Below are 19,380 nucleotides of genomic sequence, written 5' to 3'. Positions count from 1 at the left end.
GTTTTTTGTTTTTTACGTGTTATTTCTTACATTAGTACCCCAGGTCATCTTAGGTTTCATTACATACAGTCGAGAAGAACTACTGAATATAAGATCAGCGTCAACTCACCATCAGTACGACCAAGAATATGTTTTCCGCGACGCGGATCCTGTGTTCTGCCTTACAAACAGGACAACGGAATGGATCGCATGCAGCGACCCAAGGAAACGACTCCGAAAAAGAGGGAAACGCGGCGGTGTTCTGGTCAGACTCCGAAAAAGGGCACATCGCGCACCACTTCCCAGTATTCTTCTTGCCAATGTCCAGTCTCTCGACAACAAGGTTGATGAAATCCGAGCAAGGGTGGCATTCCAGAGGGACATCAGAAACTGCAACGTTCTCTGCTTTACGGAAACATGGCTTACTGGGAAGACGCTATCCAGAGCGGTGCAGCCAACGGGTTTCTCCACGCATCGCGCCGACAGAAACAAACATCTCTCTGGTAAGAAGAGTGGCGGGGGCGTATGCCTCATTACTAACGGGACATGGTGTGATGAAGGAAACATACAGGAACTCAAATCCTTCTGTTCACCTGATTTAGAATTCCTCACAATCAAATGTAGACCGCATTATCTTCCAAGAGAATTCTCTTCGATTATAATCACAGCCGTATATATCCCCCCCCAAGCAGACACATCGATGGCTCTGAACGAACTTTATTTAACTCTTTGCAAACTGGAAAACATTTATCCGGAGGCTGCATTCATTGTAGCTGGGGATTTTAACAAAGCCAATCTGAAAACAAGACTCCCTAAATTTTATCAGCATATCGATTGCGCAACCAGGGGTGGTAAAACCTTGGATCATTGTTACTCTAACTTGCGCGACGCATATAAGGCCCTGCCCCGCCCCCCTTTCGGAAAAGCTGACCACGACTCCATTTTGCTGATCCCTGCCTACAGGCAGAAATTAAAACAAGAGGCTCCCACGCTGAGGTCTGTCCAACGCTGGTCAGACCAAGCTGACTCTACACTCCAAGACTGCTTCCATCACGTGGACTGGGACATGTTTCGTATTGCGTCAGATGGGAATATTGACGAATACGCTGATTCGGTGTGCGAGTTCATTAGAACGTGCGTCGAAGATGTCGTTCCCATAGCAACGATAAAAACATTCCCTAACCAGAAACCGTGGATTGATGGCAGCATTCGCGTGAAACTGGGCAAGGTGTCTGGCAACATGACTTAATACAAACAGTGCAGTTATTCCCTCCGCAAGGCTATTAAACAAGCTAAGCGTCAGTACAGAGACAAAGTGGAATCTCAATTCAATGGCTCAGACACAAGAGGCATGTGGCAGGGTCTACAGTCAATCACGGACTACAAGATGAAATCCAGCCCAGTCACGGACCAGGATGTCTTGCTCCCAGGCAGACTAAATAACTTTTTTGCCCGCTTTGAGGACAATACAGTGCCACTGACACGGCCTGCAACGGAAACATGCGGTCTCTCCTTCACTGCAGCCGAGGTGAGTAAGACATTTAAACGTGTTAACCCTCGCAAGGCTGCAGGCCCAGACGGCATCCCCAGCCGCGCCCTCAGAGCATGCGCAGACCAGCTGGCCGGTGTGTTTACGGACATATTCAATCAATCCCTATACAAGTCTGCTGTTCCCACATGCTTCAAGAGGGCCACCATTGTTCCTGTTCCCAAGAAAGCTAAGGTAACTGAGCTAAACGACTACCGCCCCGTAGCACTCACTTCCGTCATCATGAAGTGCTTTGAGAGACTAGTCAAGGACCATATCACCTCCACCCTACCTGACACCCTAGACCCACTCCAATTTGCTTACCGCCCAAATAGGTCCACAGACGATGCAATCTCAACCACACTGCACACTGCCCTAACCCACCTGGACAAGAGGAATACCTATGTGAGAATGCTGTTCATCGACTACAGCTCGGCATTCAACACCATAGTACCCTCCAAGCTCGTCATCAAGCTCGAGACCCTGGGTCTCGACCCCGCCCTGTGCAACTGGGTACTGGACTTCCTGACGGGCCGCCCCCAGGTGGTGAGGGTAGGCAACAACATCTCCTCCCCGCTGATCCTCAACACGGGGGCCCCACAAGGGTGCGTTCTGAGCCCTCTCCTGTACTCCCTGTTCACCCACGACTGCGTGGCCACGCACGCCTCCAACTCAATCATCAAGTTTGCGGACGACACAACAGTGGTAGGCTTGATTACCAACAACGACGAGACGGCCTACAGGGAGGAGGTGAGGGCCTTCGGAGTGTGGTGTCAGGAAAATAACCTCACACTCAACGTCAACAAAACTAAGGAGATGATTGTGGACTTCAGGAAACAGCAGAGGGAACACCCCTATCCACATCGATGGAACAGTAGTGGAGAGGGTAGCTAGTTTTAAGTTCCTCGGCATACACATCACAGACAAACTGAATTGGTCCACTCACACTGACAGCGTCGTGAAGAAGGCGCAGCAGCGCCTATTCAACCTCAGGAGGCTGAAGAAATTCGGCTTGTCACCAAAAGCACTCACAAACTTTTACAGATGCACAATCGAGAGCATCCTGGCGGGCTGTATCACCGCCTGGTACGGCAACTGCTCCGCCCTCAACCGTAAGGCTCTCCAGAGGGTAGTGAGGACTGCACAACGCATCACCGGGGGCAAACTACCTGCCCTCCAGGACACCTACACCACCCGTTGTTACAGGAAGGCCATAAAGATCATCAAGGACATCAACCACCCGAACCACTGCCTGTTCACCCCGCTATCATCCAGAAGGCGAGGTCAGTACAGGTGCATCAAAGCTGGGACCGAGAGACTGAAAAACAGCTTCTATCTCAAAGCCATCAGACTGTTAAACAGCCACCACTAACATTGAGTGGCTGCTGCCAACACACTGTCATTGACACTGACCCAACTCCAGCCATTTTAATAATGGGAATTGATGGGAAATGATGTAAATATATCACTAGCCACTTTAAACAATGCTACCTTATATAATGTTACTTACCCTACATTATTCATCTCATATGCATATGTATATACTGTACTCTACATCATCGACTGCATCCTTATGTAACACATGTATCACTAGCCACTTTAACTATGCCACTTTGTTTACTTTGTCTACACACTCATCTCATATGTATATACTGTACTCGATACCATCTACTGTATGCTGCTCTGTACCATCACTCATTCATATATCCTTATGTACATGTTCCTTATCCCCTTACACTGTGTATAAGACAGTAGTTTTGGAATTGTTAGTTAGATTACTTGTTGGTTATCACTGCATTGTCGGAACTAGAAGCACAAGCATTTCGCTACACTCGCATTAACATCTGCTAACCATGTGTATGTGACAAATAAAATTTGATTTGATTTGATTTGATTTGATTTGTGTATACCCCCTGTAATGTCTAAACCAAGCTGTTTCTAAAAACTCTGGTTTTAAAATGGTGCAGTTCACTTATTTTTAAAAGCAGAAATAAATGTAGGAGGAATGGAAAGCTGGGATCTTCCTCTTAACAGTGACCATCAAAGCTGCTTTCTTGGTGTGTTTCTCCCCTGATTATATTAAGAAATGTTGTGAAATGACTGCGCACAAGGGCATCAGGGGACATTTTTAGGATTTGGGATGTCAGTTTGAATCCCGCCATTTAGTATGATACAGTGCATTCGGAAAGATTTCAGACCCCTTGACTTTTTCCACATTTTATTACGTTACAACCTTATTCTAAAATGAATATAATTATTTCCCCCCTCATAAATCTACACCCAATACGACCTAATGACAAAGTGAAAACAGGTTTTTAGAAATGTTTGCAAAAACGAGATATACCTTATTACATAAGTATTCAGACCCTTTGCTATGAGACTCAGGCGCATCCTGTTACCATTGATCATCCTTGAGACATTTCTACAACTTGATTGGAGTCCACGTGTGGTACATTCAATTGATTGGACATGATTTGGAAAGGCACACAACTGTATATTAAAGGTCCCACAGTTGCCAGTGCATGTCAGAGCAAAAAAACAAACAAGCCATGAGGTCCAAGGAATTGTTCATAGAGCTCCAAGACAGGATTTTGTCTCGGCACAGATCACAGAAAAATGTCTGCAGCATTGATGGTCCCCAAGAACACAGTGGCTTCCATCATTCATGAATGGAACAAGTTTGGAACCACTAAGACTCTTCCTAGAGCTGGCCGCCCAGCCAAACTGAGCTATTGGAGGAGAAGGGCCTTGGTCCGGGAGGTGACCAAGAACCCAACGGTCACCCTGACAGAGCTCTAGAGTTCCTCTGTGTAGATGGGGGAACCTTCCAGAAGGACAACCATCTCTGCAGCACTCCACCAATCAGAACTTTATGGTAGAGTGGCCAGACGGAAGACACTCCTCCGTAAAAGTCACATGACAACCCGCTTAGATTTTGGCAAAATGCATCTAAAGACTCTCAGACCACGAGAAAAAAGATTATCTGGTCTAATGAAACCAAGACTGAACTCTTTGGATTGAATGCCAAGCGTCATGTCTGGAGGAAACCCGACATCAACCCTACGGTGAATTATGGTGATGCTGTAACGGCGTTCGTCTGTTGAAGGAGAGTCGGACCAAAATGCAGCGTGGTGGTTACTCATGTTCTTTAATGTAGAATAGCGATACATGAAATAACTTATAAATATACAAAAAACAACAAAAGGACCGTGAAAACCTATACAGCCTGTCTGGTGAACAACTACACAGAGACAGGAACAATCACCCACAAAATACACAGTGAAACCCAGGCTACCTAAATATGGTTCCCAATCAGAGACAACGAGAATCACCTGACTCTGATTGAGAACCGCCTCAGGCAGCCAAGCCTATGCTAGACACACCCCTAATCAACCACAATCCCAATGCCTACAAAAACCCCAATACGACAACACAATAAACCCATGTCACACCCTGGCCTGAACAAATAATTAAAGAAAACACAAAATACTAAGACCAAGGCGTGACAGAACCCCCCCCCCCCCCGACGCACCTCAAAACCATAGGGATGGTTCGGGTGGGCGTCTGTCCATGGTGGCGGCTCCGGCTCGGGACGTGGACCCCACTCCATTAATGTCATAGTTCCTCCCCTTTGCGTCCTGGGATAATCCACCCTCACCGCCGACCATGGCCTAATAGTCCTCACCCAGAACCCCACTGGACTGAGGGGCAGCTCGTGACTGAGGGGCAGCTCGGGACTGAGGGGCAGCTCGGGACTGAGGGGCAGCTCGGGACTGAGGCAGCTCGGGACTGAGGGGAAGCTCGGGACTGAGGGGAAGCTCGGGACTGAGGGGAAGCCCAGTACTGAGGGGAAGCCCAGTACTGAGGGGAAGCCCAGTACTGAGGGGAAGCCCAGCACTGAGATGAAGCTCAGGCAGGTAGTAGGCTCCGGCAGATTCTGGCTGGCTGGCGGATGTGGAAGAGTCTGGTTGACTGGCAGATCTGGAAGATCATAGCTGACTGGCGGATCTAGCTGCTCTGGCTGCTCCATGCAGATTGACAGCTCTGGCTGCTCCATGCAGACTGGCAGCTCTGGCTGCTTCATGCAGACTGGCAGCTCTGGCTGCTCCATGCAGACTGGCAGCTCTGGCTGCGTCATGCAGACTGGCAGCTCTGGCTGCTCCATGCAGACTGGCAGCTCTGGCTGCCCCATGCAGACTGGCAGCTCTGGCTGCTCCATGCAGACTGGCAGCTCTGGCTGCTCCATGCAGACTGGCAGCTCTGGCTGCTCCATGCAGACTGACAGCTCAGGCTGCTCCATGCAGACTGACAGCTCTGGCTGCTCCATGCAGACTGACAGCTCTGGCTGCTCCATGCAGACTGACAGCTCTGGCTGCTCCATGCAGACTGGCAGCTCATGCTGCTCCATGCAGTCTGGCAGCTCAGGCTGCCCTGAACAGGCAGGAGGCTCCGGCAGCGCTGTAGAGAAGGAAGGCTCTGGCTGCGCTGAACAGGCGGGAGGCTCCGGCAGTGCAGGAGAGAAGGATGGCTCTGGCTGTGCTGAACAGGCGAGGCGCACTGAAGGCCTGGTGCGTGGTGCTGGAACTGGTGGTACTGGATCGAGAACACGCACAGGAAGCCTGGTGCGGGGAGCTGCCACAGGAGGACTGGTGCGTGAAGGTGGCACAGGATGGACCGGACCGTGAAGGTGTACTGGAGAGCCTGAGAGCAGGGCTGGCACAGGATGTGCGAGGCTAGATAGGTACACAGGAGGCCTTGTGCGTGAGGCTGGCACAATTTTCACCAGCCGACTAACACGCACCTCAGGACGAGTATGGAGCGCTGACCCAGGTGCCATCAAATCCCCGACACGCTCCGTCGGACGAATCTTGTACCTAAAGCACCAAGCTAGCAACTCCCTCATTACTCTCTCCTCCACTATCCCCATTAACTCCTTCACAGTCTCTGCTTCGCTCACCTCTAACACCGGCTCTGGTTCTGGTCTCCTCCTTGGCTCCTCACGATTTACAAGGAGAGTTGGCTCAGGTCTATCTCCTGACTCTGCCACTCTCTCCCTGAGCCCCCCCTCTCCCTGAGCCCCCCCCGCCCAATACATTCTTGGGGCTGACTCACAGGCTTTCTTCTGCGCCGTCGTGATTGTCTGTCCAACTCCATTCTCCTATAACCCTCTTCGCACTGCTCCAGCGAATCCCAGGCGGGCTCCGGTACTCTCCCTGGGTCGACCGCCCACCTTTTTATTTCCTTCCCAAGTAGTGTAGTCCCGATATTGTAGCTCCTGCTGCCGCTGTTGTTTCTCCTCATACCAGCGTCTCTCAGCTCTCGCCGCCTCTAGTTCTTCTTTGGGGCGGCGATATTCTCCCGGCTGATCCCAGGGTCCTTCTCCGAACAATTCATCCTCCTTTCGCTGCTCCTGCTGTCGCTGCCTGTTACCACGCCGCTCGGTCCGTGTGTGGTGGGTGATTCTGTAACGCCGTTCGTCTGTTGAAGGAGAGTCGGACCAAAATGCAGCGTGGTGGTTACTCATGTTCTTTAATGTATAATAGCGATACATGAAATAACTTATAAATATACAAAAAGCCTATGCCTGACACACCCCTAATCAACCACAATCCCAATGCCTACTAAAAACAATACGACAACACAATAAACCCATGTCACACCCTGACCTGAACAAATAATTAAAGAAAACACAAAATACTAAGACTAAGCGTGACAGATGCAGCATCATGCTGTGGGGATGTTTTTCAGTGGCAGGGACTGGGAGACTAGTGAGGATCGAGGGAAAGATGATCAGAGAAAAGTACAGAGAGATCCTTGATGAAAACCTTCTCCAGAGTGCTCAGGACCTCAGACTGGGGTGAAGGTACAACTTCCAACAGGACAACGACCCTAAGCACACAGCCAAGGCAACGCAGGAGTGGCTTCGAGACAAGTCTCTGAATGTCATTGAGTGACCCAGCCAGACCCAGCCGGACATTACCCTGATCGAACATCTCTGGGGAGAACTGAAAATAGCTCTGTAGCGACGCTCCCCATCCAACCTGACAGAGCTTGAGAGGATCTGCACAGAAGAATGGGAGAAACTCCCCAAATACAGGTATGCCAAGCTTTTAGCATCATACCCAAGAACACTCGAGACTGTAATCGCTGCAAAGGTTCTTCAGCAAAGTACTGAGTAAAGGGTCTGAATACTTATGTAAATGTAATATTTACATTAAATTTTTAAAAAATCATTATAAATGAGCAAGAATGTCTAAAAACCCGTTTTTACTTTGTCATTATGGGGTATTGTGTGTAGACTGATGAGGGGGGAAAACTATTAATCTATTTTAGAATAAGGCTTTAACTTCTTTAACAAAATGTGGAAAAAGGTCAAGGGGTCTGAATACTTTCTGAATGCACTGTATATGACCATTAAGGCCAGATCGTTCTTCAAGATGTTCAGACGTTCATAGGTGACCAGCAGGGTCACATAATAATCACAGTGGTTATAGAGGACGCAACAGGTCAGCACCTCAGGAGTAAATCTCAGTTGACTTTTCATAGCCCAGCATTCAGAGGTTGAGAGGCCGATAGAGACAGAGGAGAAACGAAACAGCAGTATAAGGTAACATGTCTGGTGAACAGGTCAGGGTTCCATAGCTGCAGGCAGAACAGCAGAAACTAGAGCAGCAGCACAACCAGGTGGACTGGGGAGTCTTCAGGCCAGGTAGTTCTGATGCATGGGCGTTGGGCTCAGGTCCTCCGGGACGGGGAGGGGAGGAGAGAGCATACAGATAAGACAGGAGAATTACACCAGTCCCCCCACACATAGACTATTGCAGCATATACAGTACAAGTCGAAAGTTTGGACACACCTATTCATTCAATTGTGTTTCTTTATTTGTACTATTTAGCACATTGTGGAATAATAGTGAAAACATCAAAACTATGTAGTAACCAAAAAAGTGATATATTTAAAATAGATTTTAGATTCTTCATCGTAACCACGCTTTGCCTTGATGACAACTTTGCACACTCTTGGCATTCTATCAGCCAGCTTCACCTGGAATGCTTTTCCAACAGTCTTGAAGGAGTTCCCACATATGCTGAGCACTTGTTGGCTGCTTTTCCTTCACTCTGCAGTCCAACTCATCCCAAACAATCTCAATTTGGTATTTTATTAGGATCCCCATTCGCTGTTGCAAAAGCAGCAGCTACTCTTCCTGGGGTCCACACAAAACATGAAGCATAACATAATACACAACATCAATAGACAAGAACACCTCAAGGACACAACTACATACATTTTTTAAAAGACACACATAGCTTACATATCAATGCATACACACAAAATATAGAGGTCAAATATGGGAGAGGCATTGTGTCGTGAGGTGTTGCTTTATCTGATTTTTGGGTTGAGGTTGGGTGATTGTGGAGGCCAGGTCATCTGCACCACTTCATCACTCTACTTGGTCAAATAGCCCTTACATAGCCTGGAGGTGTGTTGGGTCATTGTCCTGTTGAAAAACAAAAGATAGTGGGACTAAGTGCAAACCATTGTTTGATTAGCAATGATCAACAAATGTAGATGGCTTAAAGCATGCTTTTACAGTCTCAGTCAAAAATGACAGCTTAGGGTTGCAAAGGTAGGGATTCCTATGTTGAAGATGTGAAGAATATTTGCTGTTCTGTGGTGTGTAATGAGGAGCAACCAGATGCTGCACTTGACACATTTATGAAATTACTAATAAGCATAGGGTGACCCACAACAGACCCAGTGTCGGCCATCATTGTAAAGAAGAAGTTGTTTGTAATTGACTTGCCGAGTTAAATTATTTAAAGAAAAACACGTTTTAAACACATCTCTGCAGCTTTTGACATTATTGATCATAATCTGCTGCTGGAAAAAGCATAAGTGTTATGGCTTTACATCCCCTGCTATATTGTCGATGTAGAGTTACCTGTCTAACAGAACACAGAGGGTGTTCTTTAATGGAATCCTCTCCAACATAATCTAGGCAGAGTCAGGCATTCCCCAGAGCAGCTTTCTAGGCCCCTTATTGTTTCTATCTTTACTAATGACTTGCCACTGGCGCTGAGTGAAGCCTGTGTGTCTATGTATGCTGATGACTCAACACTATATACATCAGCTACCACAGCAGGTGTAATCACTGCAAACCTTAAGAGCTGCAGTCAGTTTCAGAATGGGTGGCAAGAAATAAGTTGGTCCTAAATACATGAATTTCAAAAACTAAAGGCATTGTATTGGGGACCTAAATTGACACAATTGGCCAAGAACTGGGCAGCACGACTCACCCTTAAATGTACACAGAGAGGTAACATTATACATGTCAATCTCTCATGGCTCAAAGTAGAGATTTACTTCATCACTACTTGTATTTGTGAGAATTATTGACATATTGAATGCACCGAGCTGTCAGTTTAAACTACTAGCACACAACTCAGACACCAATGCATACCCCACAAGACATGTCTCCAGGTCTCATCACAGTCCCCAAGTCCAGAACAGACTATGGGAGGTGCACAGTACTACAGAGAGACATGACATGGCTACTATTCCACATCATGTCATGCAAACAGTAAATTAGATTTTAAAATAGTTAGATACAACTTGCTGGACAGCGGGGAGTGTGAAGAGACACATATGCACTATAGACACGCACATTTATTTTGTGTTGTCGATATGTGGTAGAGTAGTGGCCTGAGGGCAAACACGTGTGGCGACATCTGGTTTGTAATGTATAGAACTGCCTTTATTTCGCTGGACCCCAGGAAGAGTAGCTGCTGCCTTGACAGCAGGTAATTGGGATCCGTAACACAAATATTTGTAAATGTCAAGGAACATGTCGTTTAGCCAGGTGCCTTCTTTTCAGGTACTTCAGATTCTCACAAATCTCAGGCCCTCCATGGAGCTTTCACATATAAAATGTACTTTTAGATAAACATTACCCTAAATATAAACCATCAACTTAGTGAAAACCATTACCTTTAAAAAAATGTACTCAATTATTTTACCATGTCAGTATTTCATGGTTGTAAATGTTGGTGGCAGTTGTGTAAAGAAAAATGGATGAGTGGCAGAATGATTGAAAATGCCATTGTTGATCAAACACATTTAATTAGGCTATTTTCCCCTTCAACCACCTGGTCTATCCACTAGAAACCCATGTACTAGATGGACACATGAAAAATATAAATATGTTCAGTTAAAGTATAAATTACCAAAGTTAGACTGCCTGTTAATTACAGAAGACTTCAGTAATTTTGGTAAATTACCAGTAGCTTTGCAACCATATGACAGCTCCAATAAGCCCTTTATGGTGAACGAGAGGCATTAGGATTTCTATTGTGATTATTCAGTTAGTTTGCTGGTAGGAGAACTATTAGCAACTGAAACAAGAGTCAAGATTTATTTTATGTCAGTAAGAGCTGAACTTTCCATCACTAGAGAAATGTGTATTTTACCTTTAACTAGGGAAGTCAGTTAAGAACAAATTCTTGTTTTCAATGATGGCCTAGGAACAGTGGGTTAACTACCTTGTTCAGGGGCAGAAGACCAAATCAAATCAAATGTATTTATATAGCCCTTCGTACATTAGCTGATATCTCAATGTGCTGTACAGAAACCCAGCCTAAAACCCCAAACAGCAAGCAATGCAGGTGTAGAAGCACAGTGGCTAGGAAAAACTCCCTAGAAAGGCCAAAACCTAGGAAGAAACCTAGAGAGGAACCAGGCTATGTGGGGTGGCCAGTCCTCTGGCTGTGCCGGATGGAGATTATAACAGAACATGGCCAAGATGTTCAAATGTTCATAAATGACCAGCATGGTCGAATAATAACAAGGCAGAACAGTTGAAACTGGAGCAGCAGCACAGTCAGGTGGACTGGGGACAGCAAGGAGTCATCATGTCAGGTCGTCCTGGGGCACGGTCCTTGGGCTCAGGTCCTCCGAGAGAGAGAAAGAGAGAATTAGAGAGAGCATATGTGAGGTGGCCAGTCCTCTTCTGGCTGTGCCGGGTGGAGATTATAACAGAACATGGCCAAGATGTTCAAATATTCATAAATGACCAGCATGGTCATATAATAGTAAGGCAGAACAGTTGAAACTGGAGCAGCAGCATGGCCAGGTGGACTGGGGACAGCAAGGAGTCATAATGTCAGGTAGTCCTGGGGCATGGTCCTAGGGCTCAGGTCCTCCGAGAGAGAGAAAGAAAGAAGGAGAGAATTAGAGAACGCACACTTGGACTCACACAGGACACCGAATAGGACAGGAGAGGTACTCCAGATATAACAAACTGACCCTAGCCCCCCGACACAAACTACTGCAGCATAAATACTGGAGGCTGAGACAGCAAGGGCGGTTCGTTGCTCCAGAGCCTTTCCGTTCACCTTCCCACTCCTGGGCCAGACTACACTCAATCATATGACCCACTGAAGAGATGAGTCTTCAGTAAAGACTTAAAGGTTGAGACCGAGTTTGCGTCTCTGACATGGGTAGGCAGACCGTTCCATAAAAAAGAAGCTCTATAGGAGAAAGCCCTGCCTCCAGCTGTTTGCTTAGAAATTCTAGGGACAATTAGGAGGCCTGCGTCTTGTGACCGTAGCATACGTGTAGGTTTGTACGGCAGGACAAAATCAGAGAGATAGGTAGGAGCAAGCCCATGTAATGCTTTGTAGGTTAGCAGTAAAACCTTGAAATCAGCCCTTGCTTTGACAGGAAGCCAGTGTAGAGGCTAGCACTGGAGTAATATGATCAAATTTGGGGGTTCTAGTCAGGATTCTAGCAGCCGTATTTTGCACTAACTTAAGTTTATTTAGTGCTTTATCCGGGTAGCCGGAAAGTAGAGCATTGCAGTAGTCTAACCTAGAAGTGACAAAAGCATGGATTAATTTTTCTGCATCATTAGAACAGAAAGTTTGATTTTTGCAAGATTACGTAGATGGAAAAAGCTGTCCTCGAAATGGTCTTGATATGTTCTTCAAAAGAGAGATCATGGTCCAGAGTAACGCCGAGGTCCTTCACAGTTTTATTTGAGACGACTGTACAACCATTAAGATTAATTGTCGGCCATTCCGATTAATCGGTCGACCTCTAGATAGGAGTGGAACCCGGTGTGGTCGTCTGCTGCAATAGCCCATCCGTGAGTAGGATCGCTGAGTTGTGTGTTCTGAGCTGGGGTTCTGGAAACCAATTTGTAGCTTGTCAGCTCAGGGATTCGATCTTCCAACATTTCAGTTACTAGTCCAACACTAACCACTAGGCTACGCTGCAGCCCCACGCGGCATACAGATTTCCCTCGAGGCTGTCTAATAACCTTTTGAGATGCAGAGTTAAGGTCTACATTGACTGTAGTTACCCATTTCACTTTTATGGGTAGAGTTGACAGTTGGGCCCTTAATTGACATTGTATCTGTCACATTTCTTGTAATAGTGCCCTGTGGTGAGAGAGAGGTAACATCCTTTATAAAACCTCATGTTGAACTTATCCTATTGTTATGACCCTCAGCCACTAGTTGGTTGGTCTACAATTGTTAGTATTTATCACTGGTATGAAGATGCTCAGTAAGACCGAGCAAACAACCTGAATAGACTGAAACATCATTACTACAGGTCAACACTTAAGAAAACAAACTTTAGAGATCTTTTTTATTGTTTTACAAGATGCCTTGCCTCCAAAATACAGTAGTGTTGTCAACAAAAACATCAATGTCACAGCAGTGTTGCACTGCACCAGTTTAACACTCTCCCCTCCCTATAAATGTAAAGCCAGTAGGATCTATCAGAGAAGCCAGGAGTCCTGGTCTGAGGCTGGAGGCCGTAGCCTGGGGATGGAAGTGGTTTAGCTCTGGCCTCCCAGGGTGTGCTTGTCAAACAGGTACTCTGCCATCTTGTTGTTGACAGCATCCATCTTGGTGAGGTTTGTGATGTAGTCTCCCAGCTTCTTAATGGCCTCCACCTGCTCATTCAGGTAATGGGTCTCCAGGAAGTGACACAGCTAAAGAGGGAAAACAGGTCAGAAAAGAGAATGACTACAGACTATTGTAGATACAGTAACACACAAGAGCCTGGTGGTAATGGCATAAGTGCAGATAATGAGGTGTTTACAGCTGTGTAACTCCTGCACGAGCTGCATCGTGTGTGTAAAGTGGCATTCATGCGTCTAAAGAGGCAGGTCACACAATCCTGTGTAATTAGTTAGCAGAGGTACAACAACCTGATCAGCTCCTGGGACAGTACCTGTATTCTATGTAATGATATTACTTACATGGGGGTCAACCTTGTCAGAGGCAATCTTGTGCAGGTCCAGCAGGGCCTGGTTCACATTCTTCTCCAACTGCAGAGCACACTGCATGGCCTCCAGCCCATTGCCCCACTCATCACGTTCTGGTTTCTACACAGGACAGTGAACACAGAAGGGTTAGGGACTACTAGCAGATGTTTCTATACATAATTCAAAGTCAGTTCAATCAGTATATCTGACAAACTGGAACCAATGCAGAAAGATCAAGATTTAGTCATTTTAACAACCACATAAGCTGGAGTTTATGAAGCACATCATGGGTCCGGTGTGGCTCAGTCGATAGAGAATGGCGCTTGCGACGCCAAAGGTTTCCAGAACCCCAGCTCAGAGGTCCTACTCACGGATGGGCTATTACAGCAGACGACCACACCGGGTTCCACTCCTATCTAGAGGTCGACCGATTAATCGGAACGGCAGAGTTAAGATGTCACAGCAATCGGTAATCGGCATTTTTGGACACCGATCACGGCCGATTACATTGCACTCCACAAGGAGACTGCGTGGCAGGCTGACTACCTGTTATGAGAATGCAGCAAGGAGCTAGATAGCATTAAACCAATCGTATAAAAAAAAAACCAACCATGTGTAGTTATTACTAGATTATCTAGCTTGTCCTGCGTTGCATATAATCAACGTGGTGCCTTTTAACGTCTTATGGCAGTATTGAGTAGCTTGGATGATTAAGGTTCCCGGATTAAACTGCTTGCTACTCAGGCCCAGTTGCTAACATTATTAGTAAATTTGGATAGGAAACACAGAAGTTTCTAAAACTGTTTGAATGATGTCTGAGTATAACAGGACTCTTATGGCAGGCAAAAAGCTGAGGAAAAAAATCCAACCAGGAAGTAGGAAGTCTGAGCTTTGTAGTTTTTCAACTCATAGCCTATCTAATATACAGTGTCTACGGGGTCATAATGCACTTCTTAAGGCTTCCACTAGATGTCAACAGTCTTCAGAACCTTGTTTGATGCTTCTACTGTGAAGGACGGGGAATGGGAGCTGAATGAGTCAGGTCTGCCAGAGTGGCATGAGCTGGTCACACGCGGTCACGTGAGAGTTAGCTTGCAGCCCATTGCATTTCTGAAGACAAAGGAATTCTCCAGTTGGAACATTATTGAAGATTGATGATAAAAACATCCTAAAGATTGATTCTATAGATCGTTTGACATGTTTCTACGGACTGTAACGGAACTTTATGACTTTGCCTGGTCGTGCCTCATGAATTTGGATTACTGGGCTAAACGCGAACAAAATGGAGATATTTGGACATCAATGGACTTCATCGAACAAATCAAACATTTATTGTGGAACTGGGATTCCATTCAGATGAAGAGAAAAGGTAAGTGAATATTTATAATGCCATTTCTGACTTTGTTGACTCCACGAAACGGCGGATCCGTATGGCTCGTTTTGTTTCGGAGCGCTGAATTCCGATCGCATGGTGTGCTTTTTCGGTAAAGCTTTTTTGAAATCGGACACTGGTGGTATTAATACGTTTCTTTAAAATGGTGTAAAACACTTGTATGTTTGAGGAATTTTAATTATGAGATCTGTTTTGAATTTGGCGCCCTGCACAATCACTGGCTGTTGTCATATCGATCCCGTTAACAGGATCTAAGCCATAAGTTAATTTATCATAGCCTACTTCGTTAAATCACCAATTTGGCAAACGCACCAATGTGTACCTAACCATAAAAGGTGCCTTAAAATCAATACACAAGTATATATTTTTAAACCTGCATATTAGTTAATATTGCCTGCTAACATGAATTTCATTTAACTAGGGAAATTGTGTCACTTCTCTTGCGTTGATTGCACGCAGAGTCAGGGTACATGCTACAGTTTGGGCCATCTGACTTGTTATGTCATAATTATGTAATTAGTTAACAACATTGAAGGTTGTGCAATGTAACAGGAATATTTAGACTTATGGATGCCACCCGTTAGGTAAAATACAGAACGGTAAACGTTTTGTTTTCGAAATGTTCGTATCTGGATTTGACCATATTAATGACCTAAGGCTCATTTCTGTGTTACTATGTTAAAATGAAGTCTATGATTTGACATTTGATAGAGCAGTCTGACCGAGCGGTGGTAGGCAGCAGCTGGCTCGTAAGCGGTGATTCAAACAGCACTTTTGTGCGTTTGCCAGCAGCTCATCGCTGTGCTTAAAGCATTGAGCGGTTTGTGACTTCAAGCCTAGCAACTTCCGAGATTAGGCTGGTGTAACCGATGTGAAATGGCTAGCTAGTTAGCAGGGTGCGTGCTAATAGCGTTTCAATCGGTGACACTCGCTTTGAGACCTTGAAGTAGTTGTTCCCCTTCCAATAGTCAAAGGTATATGAAATACAAATGGTTGAAAGAAATAGTCATAATAACTACAACCTAAAACTTATTACCTGGGAATATTAAAGACTCAAGTGAAAAGGAACCACCAACTTTCGTATGTTCTCATGTTCTGAGCAAGGAACTTAAACATTAGCTTTTTTACATGGCACATATTGCACTTTTACATTCACCAAAACTTTTTTTTGCATTATTTAAACAGGTTTCATTATTTATATAAGGCTAAAGTGATTGTATTGATGTATTACATCAAGTTAAAATTAAAGTGTCTCCAACGGGCAATTGAGTGGGAAAACATTGCCTGGAACAGCGAGTTATGTTCACTGCACAGTCCCCAGACCTCAAACCAATAGAGAATCTTTGGGACGAGATGGAACGGGCTGTTCACAGCAATGCCCGATTTCAGCGTGTCAGCATGGACCAACATCCCTGTGGAATGTTTCAGACACCTTGTAGAATGTCCCAAAAAAATGCAGGCTGTTCTGGAGGCAAACAGGGGTCTGAGTAGAAGAGTTTAACCACTTATTTTGCACTCACTAGTCTACAAACCCCCCCCTCCCCCCACACACTGACACCAGTCACACATCCTCATTGCCAAGTCACTTTTAACCCTTACCTACTGTATTATATCTCAACTACCTCGTACCCCTGCACATGGTCTCAGTACTTGTATAAAGCCTTGTTATTCTTTGTTACCATTCCCATTTAGCAAATATTTATCTTTAACTCTGAGCAAGTAAGTACACATCATCGTAAAGTCTACACCTGTTGTAGTCAGTGCGCGTGACCAATGACCAATTCAGTGGTTATGAAGGAATGGAGGCAGTGTGTTCAGGCCTAAGCGGTCAGGACATTATCTCTTCTGGTCACCTTGCTCTAATACCAGGGCAGCCACACAGGGCCTGCCTTACAAAGAACTCAGTATTAACATGAATGACTACTAATCCAAAACAACTTCACAGTATTAAAAAAAAGGCTCTAGATTGACTATAAAGGGTTCTTTAGACGTCTTGCCATAGATTATAGATCAGCCACTTGGTTCCAGGTAGAACCTTTCTTACTGAGACAAGAACCATTTCAACCAGAGAACCCTCTACCAAGATGTTAACGTTCTTTTTGTTGCGCAGTATACAAGGTATGTGTTTTTCGACGCTCAGGCGCTCACCTTGATGTCCTGGAGTAAAATGCGTCCACCTCTCTTGATCTGGAAGGAGAGTTGCTTGTCGGCGTGCTCCCGCTCCTCGTCGCTGTTCTCCTTGAAGAAATGCGCGAAGCCAGGCAGAGCCACATCGTCACGGGAGAAATAGAAAGCCTGGGTTGAAAAACAAGTGTGTTTAGAAACATGTCAAATATAACTCATTATATTATCGAGGGATCTAAGCATGATTGACACAGCAATATGATCCGGAAAATCATAAGCCTACTTGGTAACCTGCCAATTAACCTGTCAATGAGATACGCTCTGTCCAAGGATATATTTATGAGCTTTATTTGAATGATACGTCTACCTCAAAGCTGTTGCCTAGGCGTACAGAAAAAAATATTAAGGCTCAGGCATAATAATATTAGGTAAAGCAACAAACTGTTCCTATTGGTAGCCAATTACAGTCCCCTTACCATTGAAGTGTAAGTATAAGAGGCAAACATCTCCATGTTGATCATCCGGTTGATTGCAACTTCGCAATCGTGGTGATAGTTCTGGCGGACCTGAGACTCCATTTTCACTTTATATCAAAATTAACGGTACAAATCTAGAGATTCTTAGATTATTTTACTAAGACAGTTCACGTAGTTATTACGTTATCAATCCGGAATGTTATATTGCGCGGGAGGCGGGCAGAAGAGTTCCGTTCAATCACTGTTGAAGCAAGAAGTTCTTCATGCGTCTTCCCAGAGTTGTGAATTGGAAGGAGCCTTGTTCGCTCTATTTATTGTTCCAAGCGGACCGCGTCAGTGAAATCGACCTTCTTTGATGAGATTTAACGGCAGGTTGGCATCCAATACATGTTGCATTACCGCCACCTACTAGACTGGAGTATAACTCTCTTATACTTTGCTTATTTCTTTTTTAATCAACAACCACACCAACCAAAAATACAACAAATACCCTACCATCTAACACTACACTCACAAAAATATATATAATAAAAACCATACTCCCCTATTTACATCTATTTAGTCGTACTTCAGGCCAACAGCATGAAAGGATGGGACACCACCACTTAAAACACGCTGTAACTCAAAATAAATCAAATCCAATTTTATTACTCACATGCGCCAAATACAACAGTAGACCTTTCAGTGAAATGCTGACTTACGAGCTCCTAACCGACAGTGCAGTTAAAAGAAATACAGATATGAGATACAACTCTTCTGATGTCAAGTCTCGAACACCCAAATACCTCTCTGCAGCTGCCACCACAACCTCTACTTCCTGCAACTTTACGTTCCATCCCTGCAGTACAGTTGATAACCATTACTATAAATTTACTTCATCACTACTTGTATTTGTGAGAATTATTGACATATTGAATGCACCGAGCTGTCAGTTTAAACTACTAGCACACAACTCAGACACCAATGCATACCCCACAAGACATGTCTCCAGGTCTCATCACAGTCCCCAAGTCCAGAACAGACTATGGGAGGTGCACAGTACTACAGAGAGACATGACATGGCTACTATTCCACATCATGTCATGCAAACAGTAAATTAGATTTTAAAATAGTTAGATACAACTTGCTGGACAGCGGGGAGTGTGAAGAGACACATATGCACTATAGACACGCACATTTATTTTGTGTTGTCGATATGTGGTAGAGTAGTGGCCTGAGGGCAAACACGTGTGGCGACATCTGGTTTGTAATGTATAGAACTGCCTTTATTTCGCTGGACCCCAGGAAGAGTAGCTGCTGCCTTGACAGCAGGTAATTGGGATCCGTAACACAAATATTTGTAAATGTCAAGGAACATGTCGTTTAGCCAGGTGCCTTCTTTTCAGGTACTTCAGATTCTCACAAATCTCAGGCCCTCCATGGAGCTTTCACATATAAAATGTACTTTTAGATAAACATTACCCTAAATATAAACCATCAACTTAGTGAAAACCATTACCTTTAAAAAAATGTACTCAATTATTTTACCATGTCAGTATTTCATGGTTGTAAATGTTGGTGGCAGTTGTGTAAAGAAAAATGGATGAGTGGCAGAATGATTGAAAA

General features: G+C 45.0%; 1 protein-coding gene across 1 annotated transcript; it reads right to left on the bottom strand.

The window, feature by feature from the left end:
* Window positions 1-13,143: 13,143 nt before the first annotated feature.
* Window positions 13,144-18,070, bottom strand: LOC123999555 (ferritin, middle subunit-like). The gene is made up of 4 exons (XM_046305444.1): window positions 17,776-18,070; window positions 17,324-17,470; window positions 13,777-13,902; window positions 13,144-13,506 (listed from the first exon to the last, which is right to left on the bottom strand). The coding sequence occupies exons 1-4, from the start codon at window positions 17,875-17,877 to the stop codon at window positions 13,351-13,353; spliced, it is 531 nt and encodes a 176-aa protein (XP_046161400.1). The 5' UTR covers window positions 17,878-18,070; the 3' UTR covers window positions 13,144-13,350.
* Window positions 18,071-19,380: the final 1,310 nt, after the last annotated feature.

Source organism: Oncorhynchus gorbuscha, linkage group LG16 (assembly GCF_021184085.1).
Source record: "Oncorhynchus gorbuscha isolate QuinsamMale2020 ecotype Even-year linkage group LG16, OgorEven_v1.0, whole genome shotgun sequence".
Classification (NCBI taxonomy): Eukaryota; Metazoa; Chordata; class Actinopteri; order Salmoniformes; family Salmonidae; genus Oncorhynchus; species Oncorhynchus gorbuscha.
Note: the sequence above shows the minus strand (reverse complement) of the source record. Positions and strands in the feature narration are given on the sequence as shown.